The sequence below is a fragment of the Sinocyclocheilus rhinocerous genome, unplaced genomic scaffold (genome assembly GCF_001515625.1).
Source record: "Sinocyclocheilus rhinocerous isolate Xijiao unplaced genomic scaffold, SAMN03320098_v1.1 scaffold1333, whole genome shotgun sequence".
NCBI lineage: Eukaryota > Metazoa > Chordata > Actinopteri > Cypriniformes > Cyprinidae > Sinocyclocheilus > Sinocyclocheilus rhinocerous.
The window spans coordinates 47,331-66,431 of NW_015625783.1; the positions used below are offsets into that span (position 1 = coordinate 47,331).

The 19,101-nt window shown below is 36.5% G+C and overlaps 1 protein-coding gene and 1 long non-coding RNA gene across 2 annotated transcripts in view; both read left to right on the plus strand.

The window, feature by feature from the left end:
• LOC107705999 (metalloreductase STEAP4-like) overlaps nucleotides 1-3,075 on the plus strand; it is a 9,867-nt gene extending 6,792 nt beyond the window's left edge. Inside the window, exons 4-5 of the mRNA XM_016509561.1 lie at nucleotides 969-1,133; nucleotides 1,376-3,075. Coding sequence (XP_016365047.1) covers nucleotides 969-1,133; nucleotides 1,376-1,651 — 441 coding nt within the window. The 3' untranslated portion in view covers nucleotides 1,652-3,075. The remainder of the gene's footprint in view (nucleotides 1-968; nucleotides 1,134-1,375) is intronic.
• Nucleotides 3,076-4,949: 1,874 nt separating this feature from the next.
• LOC107706027 (uncharacterized) lies at nucleotides 4,950-18,620 on the plus strand. Its single transcript, XR_001636125.1, has 3 exons — nucleotides 4,950-4,960; nucleotides 15,221-15,224; nucleotides 18,502-18,620. It is a non-coding gene; the product is annotated as an uncharacterized LOC107706027 (long non-coding RNA).
• The last annotated feature ends 481 nt before the right edge of the window (nucleotides 18,621-19,101 follow it).

Here is a 19,101-nt window from a genome sequence, read left to right on the forward strand (position 1 = left end):
ACGCTTGAGGTATTCGTCCAATCACTAGGCACTGTATAGTTGGCCAATCACAGCACACCTCGCTTTTTTCAGACCGATGAGCTTTGTAAAAATCAACGCGTTTCAGAAAGGCGGGGCATAGAGGAGAAACAAAAATTTAACCTTAAACCGCATAAACACATTTCATTACACCAAATACACAAAATAATGTTCTTTTTAGCAGCATCATATGACCCCTTTAAAATCAATAAGAAGTCAAAATTAGCTTTCCAGAAATCAAAACAAACATCTTTCCCAATTTATGTCATAGGCCTACATAGGGTATTATTGGTATTCTTGTGAAAATTGCTTTTTTCTTTCTTTCTTTCTTTCTTCACAAAAAAAGTACCTTCATAAATTTTCAAGGTGCAGTAAGAGATTCCTAAGAAATGCTGTTGAAAGTGGATCGGATCGAGCACCAAAGTACCTTGTAGCCAATCACCAGTAAGGGGCGTGTCCACTTATGATGGGGAAGGTGCCTGTGTTGCATAGCATGTTTGTGAATTTGGGGGCAGATCTATCAAGACGGGTAGCCTACAGTCCTTTTAGGTAGGGGAGCATTTGTTTTGGTGATTTCAAATATCAACAGTGTTTCTCAGAAATCACTTACTGCACCTTAATGCACTAAATTTCTAAAAAAATATAATGCTCTAAATTTCAATCCTGGCTGACATCAAGACGTATATGGAACGCCCACTTTTTAAGATCCAACAAATTCCCGAGTTCATCAAAATAAGTCCCGCCCTAATTTTTTTCTTGTTTAAGATCCTGTTTCACTAATAATAAATGTCATATTACTAAAGTATATTGAGTTGCAAATGCTGTTTGATGACTTTACAACTTCTAGTTTACTACAGGCTACATTAGCTATGAAAAATTGTGACACACACACAAAACTTGTACACTGACTAAAGGATAAAGCTAAGGAACTAACTCATGGTGTTTTGCAGGTAAAAGATAATAATACCTATGAGTTTGACAACACGGCGGCCTGGCGTTATGACTCCTACTATTCCATGGGAATTCTTGGATTTGGGCTGTTTGTCCTATTAGGAATTACATCCCTTCCATCTGTGAGCAACTCCCTAAACTGGAGGGAGTTCTGTTTTGTACAGGTATTACATTGTCAGTCTGTAGAAATGCATAAATTTGAGTGTCACTGAAGATTATTTTACTAAGTTTAGAAAGCATAATACAATATGGACAATGTTGGGGTTTTTTTGTCCAGACTGAGAGCTGAAAACACAGTATTGATCAGAACAAATGTATCCGGAATGTTTTTAAAATTTCAATGTCGAATTTTTCACACATTGACAATGATGTTTGATCAAATTATTTTTCTTCCTTTCTTTTACAGTCCAAACTGGGCTACATCACCCTGCTGCTCTGTACCGCTCACACATTTCTGTATGGCTGGGACAGATTTCTGAAACCTGCATCATATAGGTGGTGGATGCCTCCAGCATACATGTTGTCTCTGGTGGTCCCCTGTGTGGTTCTGATTCTAAAGCTAATCCTGATCACTCCATGCGTGGACCGCAATGTCACCCGTATTCGTCAAGGCTGGGAGAGACAGGGCAAGATTTCAGCAAATGGCAGAGACACAAAGACAAACCATCCACTCATAGCGTAGCCATCTTTTAACTGTATGAAAACTGTGTTGGACTTGCCCTGAACTCTTCTGCTGAAAGTGAGTTTAAAATGTTGCAATGAAAAAGTGCAGAGAACTAAGACTTAATTGAGCAATTGACTTGGGACTCAACTTGGACTCAAAATTAGAGACAACACACATCTTTAGGTCTAAAAGAAAGGAGACATATTTCCAGAATACCACCATTGTTTAAGCAAGAGGAAGTCCATCAGGCACAAAAAGTATTGCTTGCTTACTTATATTTTGACTGACCCATGTTTTTCAGTGACTTTTTCTACAGGTTACAGTGTTACACCACTAGGTGATGACATAGCTGTTGAACCAGTTACATTAAATCAACAATTTGTTAAAACACTACTTCATTTAGGAAAAAAACAAGTCATCATCTTTATGAACAAGTCATTGCAGTCACTCTACTGATTCATTCAAAACACTGATTCAGAAACGAAACACATTTACTGCACAATGCACAATTCTGCTTTGGTTTTGTCTGGATTTGATCTTGTTGGCAGAGCCTTAGACTTTAAACTTGACTTGGACTCGTGACAGAGACTTGAGAACACATCTGCTCAAGTGTATGGAAGCCCAGATGAGAGCTAGAGAGAGTTTGACTTCTCAATACACCTCACTACACTGCTGAGCGGCAGTTTCAAATTACAGTTAACCAACCGTGGGAAATTCTTTGGAGCTGATCCTCCAACTCACATTGGTGATTACATCTCACATGATCTCACATTACTCTATAACCTACAAATTGCATTTAAGGCCTCTTTACACTTGGGACATACTCACAAATGCATATATATGTTTTGACCATATATTCATAGTGCATCACAACATAACCAATCCATATCATCTGTGTTCATGTTAGAATTCATCTATACCCTTTAAAGAATACAAAGGAATACAGAAATGGTGGGGCTTTTATTAGAGCACACTTTTCTGTATTGTGTAAAGCACTTGTCTTTTTTATTACCTGCTTCCTCTGGGCTGTTTCCTCTCAAGAGCCTCCCAGTGGGCTTTTCACTTTAGATATTATCGATCCAAAACTGAGCAGCAACTTACTTCTTGATCTGTTTCTGGGTCTGGGCTTTCCTGTCTGCAGGAAAGCTCATCTTTCTCTCTCTTGTGAAGTATAAAGGAGCTGTCAATCACATCGGCATTCACCTTCACTGGTGGATGGCCCTTTCTGTATAGTGCTTTTATGAAGAATTGCAAGCTGCAAAGAGTGTAGCTTAGACCAAAATATCAAGGCTCATTTTGTGACAAATATAACTGAAAATCTGTGGGTGCACCTTTGAAGAAAACTAATAACTTCACTTATACTGAGCACAACAGCACAACTCTGAGTGTGTTTATCAATAAATATTGGATATTCACTGATTTTGATTTTATTTTTGTATTACGTATATCAAATAAAAACTGAAATGCACAGCATTCTGACATTTACACTTGCATTAATTTTAAAAAATCATGATTTATATGCATGGATGTTTGGAAGGACTTAGCCATCACTGGCAGGAAAAATCATGCTGAAAATAAATTTCAAATAAGGTTTGATTGCATCTATTTAGACAAATTGAGGAATACTTTATTGGTTTTGTTGGTTGCTAGTACAATTTCTTACATTGTATATGTTAGATTTAATATATTCTATTCTCTCTCTCTCTCTCTCTGTATATATATATATATATATTATAAACAAGTCTGAACATTATAATTAATAAATAATAGTACATGCAAATTTAAATATATAAAATTAGTACAATAAGTAAAAAATATTTTTAATGTGTGTGGGTGTGTCTGTGTGTCACACACACACACACACACATATATATATATATATATATAGATACATACATATTCACTTAAAGGGGTCATATGATGCTGCTAAAGAGAACATTATTTTGTGTATTTGGTGTATCGGCCAGAGCGACGAGACATAAACATTAAAACCCAATATAAACGAGGCATTTGTTGCATCCAGTGGGGACATAATTACGGATTATAATGATTTATACTGTCTTTTTACGCGTTGCGTTGCATCGCGCCGCGTAAACATAAAACCATGTCTGCATTTGTGATCGGAGAAATGAGTCAATGACAAACAACAACTGCAACTCTACACTGCTCAAAACTCGCGTTTGAATAGTCAGTGGCAAATTCTTTAAATATAAAAACGGCAACCACATGTGACGACCCCGGGTTGGATTCTGCTTCATCCACGGTGAAAGCCGATCCGGCGATCCACAGCGCAAAGTTGATGTATTTCCTCAGCGACCATCGCTGATTCAGAGGCGCCAGATTGTCATAGCAAAGTCGGAATTTACCCTTTTTTTTTTTTTTTAGAAATAGCCTTTTTGCACATCCAGCCTTGTACTCTTCTAGGTTCAAAAAGCTGTCGTCCATAAAATGCGTTGCACTAATTCGAACATCTGGGTTGTGCTGTTCTGTTGTAACTAAATCTTAACCAATGATTCCTAATTGCATCTACTTCCGGAAGGCCAAATAAAGTGCTTTTGCTTTCGCACTGAAACACACAGCGTCTCCCTGACATGGCTGCATTAACACTACTGCTGTTCCTGAAACCACGCTTTCTTTCTTTGCGTGCACATTTGGGCGGTGTTATGCAAATCTTCCCACATTGTGATGTAGACATGTGGGGGCGTGGTGGAACGAGCCGTTTTAGGTAGGCGTGGTTGACTCTTAACTTTTATAAAGAATATCTCTTTGGATTTGAGACTTTAGTCTTTGCAACTTTACAGATCTTCTTTATGCACCAAGAGCTTGTAACACTCCAAAGAGAAAGGAAAAATTGAAATCGCATCATATGACTCCTTTAAATGACACTGAATATCTGTATCTATACTCTGACATTTAAAACAGATTCAGAGTTGAATTATTAATGAAATTCTATTATCCATCTTAAATATCAGTTTAATAATTTAAGCTAAATCATTAACCCACCATTAAGGACTTTATCAGATACCTTGGTTATTGACCTTGCAGGATAACCATGAAAAAATAAGACCAATGACATTTTTGGAGCAGTCCAAATACTTTTAATTATATCTCCTGTATGTGGTCCACCCAAGTTACAGTTATCTTGTGTTGTAATGCTGTGTTCTGCGTCATTTACATAGACATATACTTTGAGACAAAAGAATTATTACTCACATACATGACAGCATCACTAATGAGATGGCAGGACGGACTTTTAATTAGAGAGATCATAATGCGATATGAGATGTCATTTCTGTTTTTGGCATGAATGACATCAAAGACGAGCAGGTAGAAGAAGAGAGAAGTCAAGCCTATGGCAATGCCGAGATTACGTCTCCAGAGTGTGAAAAGTTACACAGGCAGGTCTTCCATCTCATAGCTGCTCAGAAGCAGCTTCTGTCTTAACCAAAACTCAATGTTCATCACTAGTCTGGTCTCCACAGATCAACCTCTGACCACGTTGAAACTATAAAACTATATAATTTATCATCAAGCACAGTTTGAGTTCACTTCAACAATAGTCTTTTTGAATTATTTAGGCTTGAGGAAAAAGGCAAATGAGTGTCTCTTTGAATGAAACCGTGTGCCTTTTGGGACTGCGATCAAACAATCAGCAACACATACCAAGCACAGTTGTTGTGGCCTCACCACAGATATCTCTCAGGTGATACAAAGTATTGTCATAGAGGGGAATGATGAAAGGCTGTTTGGGTTACAACTCAAAAGTGTGCGTCAAAAATTCTGTAAGCGTCTGTGTTTGTCTCTATAGCCTGTGTATATTTCCTCAGAAAATTCAGCACTTCTCTTGCAGAATGAAACTGGCCCCATTTCATAGACACTTTAAAAGCAACTACAATACAGCATCCTTCCTCCTCTTCCCCACACACACACACACATCACTCTCTATATTGCACACACACATGCCCATGTAACTCCATCACAGTGTAATCTATTCTGGATTCCATGTAGACCTGCCTCTGTTTCAAGCGATGGTTTTCAAAAATTCTACCTCCCAAATTCTCTTCCTCTCAAGCTCTCTACAGACCTACTGCAAGTCAAAATATTGTCTCTCTATGTTGCTGAAAAGATGGTAGTTTGCTTTGACAATCATATAAAACCAGCTAGTAATGTAAATCTAAAGTTAGATGTAGCACATCAGGTGGGATGACATGATGCTTTCTTCAATTGCTTTTAATCTCACCAGTATCTCCTGAAGAATGAATAATGACATGCTGCTTATGTAATCGACCTGATCTGGTCCAAAAATGTCTTAAAGGGGTCATATGATGCGATTTAAATTTTTCCTTTCTCTTTGGAGTGTTACAAGCTCTTGGTGCATAAAGAAGATCTGTAAAGTTACAAAGACTAAAGTCTCAAATCCAAAGAGATATTCTTTATAAAAGTTAAGACTTGTCCACGCTCTCCTAAAACGGCTCGTTCTAACACGCCCCCACATACCTACATCACGATGTGGGAAGATTTGCATAAAGCCGCCCAAATGTCCACCCAAAGAAAGAAGGCGTAACTTTTATTCATGAAGGCGCTGTGTTTCGTTGTGAAAGCGAAACTACTTTGTTTGGTCTTCCAAAAGAGGACGATATCGTTTCGTCATGCCTGGAGCTGATCCGTGCTGATCGCTGAGGAAATACACGGATCGGCTTTCACCGTGGACGAAACGAAGTCCAGCCTGGGGTCGTCACATGTGGTTGCCGCAGGCATCACAATATGGTAAGGGGCGTAACATTTCCGTCACACGCTTGAGGAATTCGGCCAATCACAACGCACTGGATAGCTGGCCAATCACAGCAGACCTCGCTTTTCAGACCGATGAGCTTTGTAAAAATCGACGCGTTTCAGAAAGGCGGGGCATAGAGGAGCAACAATAATGTACATTATGTGGAAAATAATATGTTTTTTTAATTTTAAACCGCATTAAACACATTTCATTACACCAAATACACAAAATAATGTTCTTTTTAGCAACGTCATATGACCCCTTTAAAGGATAGTTCACCTAAAAATGAAAATTTGCTGAAAATTTATTCACCCTCAGGCCATCCAAGATGTAGATGAGTCTGTTTCTTCATTGGAACAGATTTGGAGAAATTTTGCATTACATACCTGCTCACCAATAGATCCTCTATAATGGGTAGCGTTAGAATGAAAGTTCAAACAGCTGATAAAAACATCATAATAATGCACAAGTAATCCACATGACTCCAGTCTATCAGTTAAAGTCTTGTGCAGAAAAAATCTGTGTGTTTGTAAGAAAGAAATCCATTAGTAAGATATTTTAACTTTAACCGTTCTTAACTTTAACTTAAAAAAATACCAGTTAAATACCATAAAAAATACCATAATCCATAATAATACTAAATTATAATAATAATACTACAAATAATACTAAATACTAAAAATAATAATAAAAGTCCATCCCTGTTGTCCTCTAACATTAACATCCACTAACATCCTTGTTTTGAACAGTTTAGCTGTTGTTGCATGTAAATGGTGCTTGATCTGTGCATATTTCTCTTCTGATTCAGATGAGGTGACTTTCACTGGAGAAAGCAATCTTATGGATAGAGGACTCGTGTTTTAGCTGGAAGCAATGGTAACCTAAAATTATCTTAAAGCAATAATTCTGACAAAATTCTGGCATCATTTACCATGTTGTTCTAAACCTGTATGACTTTCTTTCGTTTGTGAAACATATATTATTTGAGAAACGTCTCAGTATTTTTTTTTTTTTATCCATACAATGGTCCAAGACAAAGTCACCAGAACAGTTTGGTTACCAACATTATTCAAGATATCTTCTATTATGTTCCATGGAAGAAAGTCATACAGGTTTGGAACGACATGGGGGTGAAATTTTCACTAGTCAGTTGTCTAGTTCAACTAGTCTTGACTGATTTTAGATTTTTTGGGGACTTTTTCAGCTAGTCAAGCTGGGAGCCAGACAAATTAGTTTGACCATCTTAAAGGGGTCATAGGATGCTACATGCACTTTTACAAGTTGTTTGAACTGAAATGTGTGTTGGCAGTGTGTGTACACAACCACCCTTACTACCACTGAGAAATTTTAACCAAACTATGTTACAGAATTTTCATTAAGACCCTAAAGAATCATATCATCTTGTGGAAAATGGGCATCATATGACCCCTTTAAATTACCATAAACTAGCTAAGACCAGCACACCATCTTAGGCTTGTCTGTTGTGTTCAGGAGAGTTATATAAAAAATGTGTTTGGTAGCATTAAGAGGTGCCTGATTTTATACCTATTATTAACTATGGCTTATAATATCACAGTACGTGCTTGGAAAATGCAATGAGGCATGATTCATTGTGCATTTGTCCACTCACTTGTGTTTATTGAGTTACTGTGTTGATATATGATGATGTAATTTTACCTTTGTGCCTGTTCCAAGTTGCAGGGTAGTCGCTCCCACTCAGGTATGAATCAACCCACTAAATAAGTCTCAGATTTCTCCATTCATCTAAATATAGATAAACTGTGCATATAAATAGAGCAAATATATAATGTGTGCCATTAATATAAAAAAATACAGTTAACAATCAATTAATAATCAAATACGCCTCATTCTGTGTAGCCACTAACATTTTTAGCATTATTCTCACTTCTACTCTTAAGTGAACAGAGTACATAAAGTCTCATATTAATAAGGCCCACCAATGACCTAAGAAAAATTTGTGTCCACTGCAGTTCTTAGTAGCTTTTACATGTGCACTCTAGACTCAATCTACAGGGGCATTACATCCTGGCATAGCAGCTGCTCTGCAGAGGGTGTTGAAACAGCTCAACGGATCATGGTCACACGGCTCTCAGCAATCCAGGACATCTATTCTAAACGCTGTCTCAGGAAAGCTGAATGCATTAAGAAGGACTTCAGTCAGCCAGCACCAACACTTTTCTGCTTTCTGCTTTCTGCCTTCTGGAAAGCGAATCAGGTCCATCAGCAGATGCACATCAAAATACAAGGACAGCTTACATCCCAATCCCATGCTGCACGCTGTTACATTGACACATACACTATGGACCCATCACATGTTCACACTGCAATAGGACTTAATTACTGCCAGTCACTGTACTCATTTTACCTCTTGCTCTGTCGCTTTATACTTTTCCTCTTACTGTCTCTTATTATACTGCTGCAGATCAGTCTTGGCAGATCTCTCTAGAAAAATAAGCGATCATCATCATAATGGCCAAGCAGACATATTTTATTGTGCTACAAGGGCCAAGCAAGCTCAAATACGTGACTGTATTTTGGAAATTAGCCCAAAACAAAATCCATGACTGCCTATATTTCTATGCCTATAATTTATGCAAAAAAAGGCCAAAGTACCTGTAGTTATTCCTGTAATGGAAAGGCTGAATTTTCAGCAGCCATTACTCCAGTCTTCAGTGTCACATGGTCCTTCAGAAATCATTCTGATTTGGTCAAAATTACCAGTACCGTTACTGTTTTTCTATGTGTTTTTTTTCTCTGTGTGAACTCCTTTATTCAAAAGGAATATTGCACAAACTTGTGCAGTTCATGCATCTTGGGTGTCAATAAAGCAACACTGGAACAGACCATATACAATTTTTTTCAGTGCAAATTTTCTACATTTTAAAGTGAGCAAAGGTTTATGCTGATAATATGTGAAGAAAAATCTAAATAGTAGCATTTTCAGCAGGAGCCCACTGTACTTTCACTGTAGAATATAAGTGCATTATGTGGATTGCCCTTTTTATGCTGCTCTGGATGGTTTGCTAAAAGTGGAATAATTTCACTGATCTCCAGTCATACATCCTTTATTATTTGAGGAACAAGCTGGATCCTGTTGCTTTGTAGAATGTCATAAAAATACAAAAAAGGCAAAAAAAAATTAATAATACAATATGTACTGTATTAGTTCACATTTATTTGAGAAACATTTTGTTAAGCTTGTGCAGATATGTATCTCTGATGTGTGTTTAGAATTAAAGACTGACAGCCTTTGAATATAAGGCATAACATCACGTTTGATAGCCTTGCGGAATGGTATAATGCATATAGTTTCTACAGTAACACATTGTATCATTAGTTCATGATCTCCCATCAGTTCTGACATTAGACTGATTATACAAACCTGCCCTTTCCATCATTAAAAAGCTTCAGAGGTCAACGACTAAACAAGACTGATTATTTCTTTAACAGAAACCACAGTTAACCCCAAACAGACACTTCTGAAAGAACAGAAAGCACAAAAAACATGATTATTATTATTATTTTATTTTTTTGACAGGAAGCACATGTAATTCACTTAATGGGAATATCATAGATAAAGGTAACATAATCTAAACACTGAACTAGTGGCCAAAATCCTGGATTTTTTCCTAACAACATGTTTCTTTGTGCTAAAAAAAAAAAACAGTGGCAAAGGGGATGTATCTATAGCACTCCTTCAATTCTTGATTCCTTAAAACCTTAAAAAATAAATCTTGATATGTTTCATCTATCACAAATTTTAGAATAAAGTTCTTATCATGGCCTTGATCAACATTCAAGTAAATTATGATATTATGTATGATGATGTGTGACATTAGTTTTTGAAGAAAAACTTGGATAAGCCTTGTTAGATAGCAGTCAGTTTTGAACAAATGAAATTAAATTGACTGTTTTTAAAGAAAACAAGCTTTCATACTTTGGCACAGTGTTAATGACATCGGTGTTTCATTCATTTGCAAAGTAACACTTTATAAATTAATTTTGGAGGGAAAGTTAAAAAGTCACACTGAAAATTAAATAGACACCAAAGCTTTAATGCAGTGTACTATGTATTTAAAACGATTGAATGATTTATTAATAGAACAAAAAGTAACCCTGGGGTGACATAAAAGAATAAATTAAGAATGACATCCAATCATCACCCAGAACAAAACTTTCAAAGCTAATTTATGTTATTTCCTATTTGACTGACATCAGAATGAGCGGTAACATTTTAGACTACTATTCCATCGTTAATGAATAACTACACAAGAACAAATGACTAATACACTATTTACATTCTAGTAACTACTATTAACTAACAAGAAACTGATTAACTATTTAGTACATAATAGCGCTCAGTTGAAACTGGTAGCTCATCAATATTTTTTCATATATCCTGGAGAACTTCTAAGAACTACTGTATACAAGTTAATAATAAATGTTAATTATGCATAATGTATTAATTCTAAAGTGAAGATTATGGTAACCCACTAGTAATAACTCAAGTATTACCAAATCCTTCTAAAGGAAATACTAATTACTTGGATCAGTATTCTAAAGTGAAATATTGGCTAATTTTAAATCAAATATTCCTTAAACGTCATTGTAAACTTTTGAGATATATGAAAGGTTTTAGATAGTAATGACTCAAGTGTTACTACATCCTTCTGAAGAAATTACTAATTATTTTTATCAGTATTCTAAAGTGAAGTTCACGGTAACCCACTAGTAATGATTTAAGTGTTACCAAATCTAGCAAAATGAATTGCTAACCAGAACCTTACAAAAACCAGTTTACAATGATTTCAGTAATTACTAGGGAGTTATCATGATTTTCACTTTAGAATACTGATCCAAAAAAATTAGTAATTCCTTAAGAAGGATGTAGTACCACCTGAATAATTACTGTCCAATACTTCACAAAACCTTCAAAAGCTTACAAAGATTTCAGTCGTTAGGCTACTAGAGAATTACCATGTTATTGAATTTAGAATACTGATCCAAATAATTAGTAATTCCTTCTGAAGAATTTGGTATTCTATTTCGTATCATTACTAGTGGGTTGTGACCTTCACTTTAGAATTACTTATACATTATGCATTACTCATATTAATTATGAACCTGTATACAGTAGTTCTTAGTAGTTCTTGGGGAGGTATGAAAAAATAGTAGTTACTGATTAGCTAATAGTAAACTACCAAATTCGACTAAACACTATTACTTACTAATTCATCAATCAGAGTTTCTTGTTAGATACTAGTAATTACTAGAATGCTAATATTGCGTTACTCATGTGTTCTTGTGTAGTTATTCATTAATGATGGAACTGTATTCTAAAGTGTTGCCGAATGAGATTGTTTGCTATGGCAAAAAATAGCCTACAACAAAGGACTTAACTGAATTTGACTCTATTGTCACAGAGTTGGGCTACTCCAAAGAAAAAAAGGAGATATCCATCCTTTTCTTGTCCTGATAGCTGATTAAATCGCAGCCAGAGTGGAGACAGGAGTATTTCCTCCGTTAGAGCGCGCTGCGGCCTATGGCAAGCCAGAGTATTCATATACGCCTGGTCCGGCGTCTGATTGTACACTGACGCGTCAAAAGCGTGCGATTTGACAGCAAAACGCGCGTCCTCGACGTGTGATTTGCCATAAAAACGCGCGTTCTTAACGTGCACTTTGGGTTCACGGAAAACGCGTGTCGGAAACGTGCGTTTTTTTGTATCAAAACGTGCGTCCTTGACATGTAAGTTGCTGTAAAAACGCGCGTTGTCGACGCGCGCTTTGGAGTCACCAAAAAACGCGCGTTTTTGGCGTGCGTTTATCATAACAGAAATGGGCGTCGAATACGTGCGTTTTGAGCTGTTTTTATACAGTCTATGGTTTTGAGTCAGACAAACCGCACGTTACGAACGTGTAAACAGGTAAACCAAACAGGCAGTGCAAACGTCTGTTTGAAGTGTCCAAACAGGCGAAAAGAAAGTGCTCTTTTCCTTAGTGTTTCCTTGGTGTTCTCAAACCCGCACATCGAAAGCGTGTGCTCACTTTATAGGGCTTGAGTCTGTCATGTTTTGTCCACTATATGGGGTATTATGGTAAGGCATTACTACCACATACATATTTTTTCCTCTCAGTCATCAGAGATGTTATGTCGTTTAAACAACATATTTTTATATTTTATATTTAGATTTTTAATAACGACATATTACAAAGGTCGGTCTGCACTCTTTAAGTCTTTTATTGGAATCAAAGCAGGAGATAAAAAGACAAACGTTTCAGCTATCTGCCTTCGTCAGTTTGACAATTCATTGTTTCTTTATTTATGATTATATAGGCTAACAAACGACATACATCAGATAATTATAGTTAATCAATCCACAGACACTTAAACATCAAGAGTTAAATAAAGGGAATTATTTTTTTACTTCGTTACTGTACTTAAGTAAATTTTTCAAGTATCTGTACTTAACTGGAGTAGTTTTATTTTGAGTAACTTTTACATTTACTTCACTACATTCCAAAGCATAAGATCGTACTTTTTACTTCACTACATTTCATAAAACATATCGTTACTCCTTATAATATATCACGTGCTCCGAGACGCAGAAGCGGTGTCTGATTCGAGAACGAACTAATTATTTTCCATGAACCTTTGAAATCGGTTCGCAAATCGCACCAAACGATTCATTCACGAATTAGAATGAACCGATTGCAGCTGTTCTCGAGTCGAAAAACTCACTGATTCAAATGAACCGTTTAGTGCGAGTCTCCAGTGAACTGAATTCACAAGTAAGAACCGGGAGATCTTGTGAGTGCGCGCGCGACTGATGCTGCTAAAAGTAAGTTACTAATGTCGAATTTTAGGATTAATTATTGTAACTGAAACTCATATTTAGGTCAAAACTGTCACTAAATCTGCTGTAAAGGGTGATCTATTTAAGCCCACTGAAATGCTTGAATGCAGACACATCAACATCAGTGTCTCTATGTGTTAGGTAAAACAAACAAACAAACGAAACATTAAAGGGGTCATATGATGCTGCTAAAAAGAACATTATTTTGTGTATTTGGTGTAATGAAATGTGTTTATGCGGTTTAAAGTTCAAAAAACACATTATTTTCCACATACTGTACATTATTGTTTCTCCTCTATGCCCCGCCTTTTTGAAACGCGTCGATTTTTACAAAGCTCATCGGTCTGAAAAAGCGAGGGGTGCTGTGATTGGCCAGCTATCCAATGCGTTGTGATTGGCCGAATACCTCAAGCGTGAGACGCAAATGTTACGCCCCTCACATACTGTTGATGCCGTGTCAGGCCGGAGCGACGAGACATAAACATTAAAACCCATCACAAACGAGGCATTTGTTGCATCCAGTAGGGACATAATTACTGATTATAATGACGTATACTGTCTTTTTACGCGTTGCGTTGCATCGCGCCGCGTAAACATAAAACCATGTCTGCATTTGTGATCAGAGAAATGACAAACAACAAGTGCTAACGTTAATCCACACTGCCCAAAACTCGCGTTTGAATCATCAGTGGCAAATCCTTTAAATGAAAACGTACTTACGTGAGTCAGAACTGCCGGCATTTTAGTCTAACGTAACTCTCCCAGGATCAGTAAACAGTCCTCCATAAAATGCGCTGAACACATCTGAATATTTGGGTTGAACTGTTCTGGAACAGTGTTGTAAATACAACTTAACCACTGATTTCTAGTCATGTCCTCTTTTGGAAGTACTGGAGTAATATTTTATTATACGTATCTATACTTTTACTCAAGTACTTGATTTGTGTACTTCGTCCACCACTGGTCAGTGTATGAATCAGACGCCAGACCAGGCTGACCAAGAGCTGTACGCCTCCGCGCGCAGTCACCAGCCTGTCCTGCGAGAGCGCGCGCCAGATAACATCAGAGAGATTTTAACCCCAGCGATCCCTCGTTACCACGGCAACACAACACCTAACCCTCATTACCGTATCTTCATATTTAATAGAGCCTCTTTTCCGCCTTTTCGCACGGAAACAAAAATCCCGATGAATTATTAAGCACTCATCTATAATATATAGGAGCAAGTGCGCAAGTCGCTATATGACAGTTTTTCATAGGAGACATCCGGCGACTTCACCCTCTCATGGCTCTGATCGCACTTCTGTAATGGGCCAGAGCCCATCGCAGTTACGATTACTGGAGTGGCCCTTTACAAAATCTAACTGAATGTGAAGTTTTTATAGTATAGCTTTGTGCCAAGACAAGTGTGTTTGACAATGTTAAAGATCTATCTATCTACACTGTCAGAAAAAATGTGCAAAATTTGTACCGTCAGGGGTACAATGGCTTGTCACTGGAGCAGATGTTATAAGCTCTATCACAATGTCATAACAGAATGCATATATTGCGCAATTTTACTTTTGAAAAGGAGAAGAAAAAAAAAGAATTTTTTTTTACTTTTTATACTCAATTGTACACAGCAAGAATCAAAAAGCAATTTTTTTCCAACAGTACACATTTCATTAATTGTAACTATTACTTTTTAAAACGATTTGTATTTCTATAATTGTAAACTGCAAGATTAAGCTTAATATTATATTAAACATTTCTTCAAAATCAGTACATCCCATTTCATTAACCTTTTTTTTTTTTTACCATGTAATAAAACATTATGACTCTTTGGATTTGAGACTTTAGTCTTTGCAACTTTACAGATCTTCTTTATGCACCAAGAGCTTGTAACACTTCAAATAGAAAGGAAAAATTTAAATCGCATCATATGACCCCTTTAAAGTTGTGTCAGTCAAAAAATTCCTGAGATTTTAAATTTATATTTCAATAACTTAACAACTAATTTTCATGTTCACAGTCCTCTGGTGTTGGTTAATGGTCATGGCCATGGGTAAACAATATTTCATCATTTTTAGTAAGCGTTTGATTTTGATAGTTTCTTTGATTATTTCTTTTTAGAAGGGAAATCTTTTAAAGCAAAAAAAAAAAAAAAGCACTGTTTGCATCTGTGTCGCTGCTGTTAAATAAACAGGTCAGTGTAAGGTCACATGGGTTTTGCTACAAAAGCACAGAGACATTATTAAATGCACTCTCAGGGGGGAAAAAAGCTCTCCCCGAGACAGTCCTTGTCTGGTCAAACATGCCTGTGTTGCCTTGTTACTTTAAAGAAATGCTGTGAATTTTGCTGCAAACAGTTCAGTAATATGTGATTGTGAATGTGCTTACAAACTTCTGTCTGTAAAATTATGTATATTTACAGTAGTTTCTCATTGATCTGTTTCACACTGCACACACAAGCAACACTGCAGCATAAAGCAGTTTTCATTGTGCTTTCATGTTTCTGCGATGTACAGAGCTCTATACAGTGATCGTAAGTTACTATATTAAATATTTTTTAATTATTGTTATTAGATGTGCCTGTTGAAAATTATTTCAAACTTTATAATCTGATTATCAAATTTATGTCCATCTGGCAGTTAATCTACACTGAACAGAACCCAACCCTAAAATGTAGCTATAAACTGCTTACATTAATTCAGATTTATTGAATAGAATAATAAATTATTTACGTCATTATTTTAACTTTTCACTAATAAATGAAATAAAAAGGCATGGCTCACTCAGGAGGTCAAGAAAGCATATTCTTCTCACATACATGCACCAACAAACCACTATGTCTGTTGCTTTTTTAGTGCCGACCCCCAGCGTCTGTAAGCCATTTCATCCATTACAACCCGGGGGTCTAGGTAAAGAGCCCTATGATCACACACTGACCTGCGAGTCAGCAAAAGCTTTTCCCCCACTCTCCCTCATGCACACACAACACAGCACGTGCTGTCCGACTGTCGGTTATTAGAGGTGAAAGTCAAACCCCAGCAGCATGGACTCTCACATCTGTGGCAATCAGAGGATCCTGCTTTGCATCACTGACAGAATGTTTGCTTATGTAACATGGGAGAGTGATCTGAAAGACTGAAGTATCATACAAAGAAGATAGCCTTTTATCAAAGGGGGTCAAAAAAAAACATGAACATTTTGCAAGTCAGAAAATGTACCTTTAGGTTTTGAATTAGAGCTGGTGGCACTTTATCTGTTGGCTGAGTAAAAAATTTATTTAAAATGTAAATTAATAACATGTTCGCATTTAAACAGCCTCTTCTAAACTCTGAAATTGCATTATTTTCAAAATAAGCATTAAAATAGGAGGCAAGTATTCTAAGGGGCAAATATTCTTCCTAAATTATTTATATTATTAATTACCTATTAGAATACACAAAATAATAAATACATACATAAAAATAAAAAACAAACAAGCTTTATTACATTTGCACTGGGTAAATAATTTAAAACATGCAGAAAATGTCATGTTTCATAGTCAAGTATTTAATATAATTTACTGAAATACTAGGTTATATAATTTAATTTAGCTTCTTTCTGAAAGATCAAGGGTCGTGTTATTCACCATATTTTCCAAATGACCCAAAGGCTGATTAGGCATTTTAGCTGGGTCGTACTAGTGAACATTGCCCAGATGGTCAAGAGCCTCTTGAGCCTGTGTGTGTGAAGCAATTTAATAAGGGAAATGACATGTTTTAGATATATTTTAATGAGCAGAGGAAACATGGATCAACTTGGCACTGTCCTTTCCCTTGACAGTTTGTCTTTTCTCTTATGAAAATCAGCATGGATGCTTTTGCATGTGTGGGTGAGTGCGTGTTCCTAGCAGCTTGTCCAAAGGTCTCTCTTTTGTAGAGAAGAACTTAGCTGTCCTTCATGTGTGTTTTTTTCTGATTATCCCCCCCACTGTCATCAGCTCTGGGTTACAGATGTCGCTCAGGCTTTTGGAACATTTTCTCCATGCCTTATCGCTCTCTCTCTCTCGCCCTCCCACGGACTCTCTCTTTCATTTGAAGAGCAGGCCTTATCCATTTCAGACATCTTATTTTCTCAAGGGAAGGACATTGTCCTCTGCCCCATACCTAACCAAACTCATGTCTGTCTCTTATCAGTTACCTTTCTTTCACCCAAGGTTATCACAATGCATCACAACCCCCAGGTTTGCTCTTCTCATTCTTTTTCAAAAAATGCAGAGTAGAGCTCAATCTCTCTCTGCAGTCACTTTCATCATGTCTTCCTGCTTACTGCTGTAAAGGAACATCATGCGATCTCACAGTGTTTACTGCCTTTAAAAATGTTCGTCCACACGTTCCTACTTAATAACACTGCTGTGTTGAACCATTGAAATTAATCATTCTTTTTTTTCAATCATTTTTTAAATAATGTGTGATTTATTTCATAGACTATTCATGATTCTGCAGAGAACTATTCATATACTTGTTTGTATATTAAAGCTGTTAAGTACAGTCTTTTACCTTTGTCTTTTGACATATTTTCAAATACGTTTTTGTTTCAAATAAATATTTGTAATGTTTTTAAAAATCCAGATTAGAGAAATACTTTAATAGCCAAGGCTGAAAAAGTGGCACTGTTGAACTTAAAGGATTAGTTCACTTCCAGAATAAAAACTTCCTGATAATTTACTCACCCTCATGTCATCCAAGATGTTCATGTCTTTCTTTCTTCAGTCAAAAAGAAATTACGGTTTTTGAGAAAACATTCCAGGATTTTTCTCCGTATAGTGGACTTCAATGGTGGCTAACGGATTGAAGGTCCAAATTGCAGTTTCAATGCAGCTTCAAAGGGCTCTACACAATCCCAGCCGAGAAATAAGAGTCTTATCTAGCGAAACGATCGGTCATTTTCTTGAAAAAATAGAAATGTATGTACTTTTTAACCACAAATGCTAGTCTTATGCTAGCTTTGCGGTGCACGTCCACAACTTCACCGACCCAGTGTTTACAAAGTGAACACGCAAAGACGAAATCAAATGCCCTTTACATAAAAAAAAGGTAAAACAACGGCAGATGATTTTGAAGTTGAAGGAGAAAATTAGATGGAGTTCGGTACTACTTCTGCCTATGTCACGCATGACCTTTCCAACGTAATTACGTAATGCGTGAAGTCGTAGAAGCGCATTGCAGAGCTAGTGCAAGACTTAAAAAGTGCTTAAAAAGTATATATTTTTATTTTTATTTTTTTAGAAAATGACATCATTTCGCTAGATAAGAACCTTTTTCCTCAGCTGGGATCTGTAGAGCCCTTTGAAACTGCAATTTGGACCTTCAACCTGTTGATCGCCATTGAAGTCTACTATATGGAGAAAAATCCTGGAATGTTTTCCTCAAAAACCTTAATTTCTTTTCAACTGAACAAAAGAAAGACATGAACATCTTGGATGACATGGGGGTGAGAAAATGATCAGGAAATTTTTCTGGAAGTGAACTAATCCTTTAATTACACAACGCTCTGAAATTCTGAATTCCCCTGTCATGTATTTACAAATATTCATCTCAGTAAATCAATGGTAGTGAAAATTACCTCAGTGGTCTTCAGTTTGAATTTTATTATAATATTCTTGCAATGTTCGTCTTGTACATTATAACTACTATTTCTTTTTTACAGGTAAAATAATTTTACTTCAAATCAATATTTCATGCACAAGTATCTATTTCTTTGGTGAGTAGTCAAGTAATTAGAGGGATGATGTAGGCCTACATGTTATTTTGTGACAACGCCACCCCTAGGCGATAACGACCAGCTGAC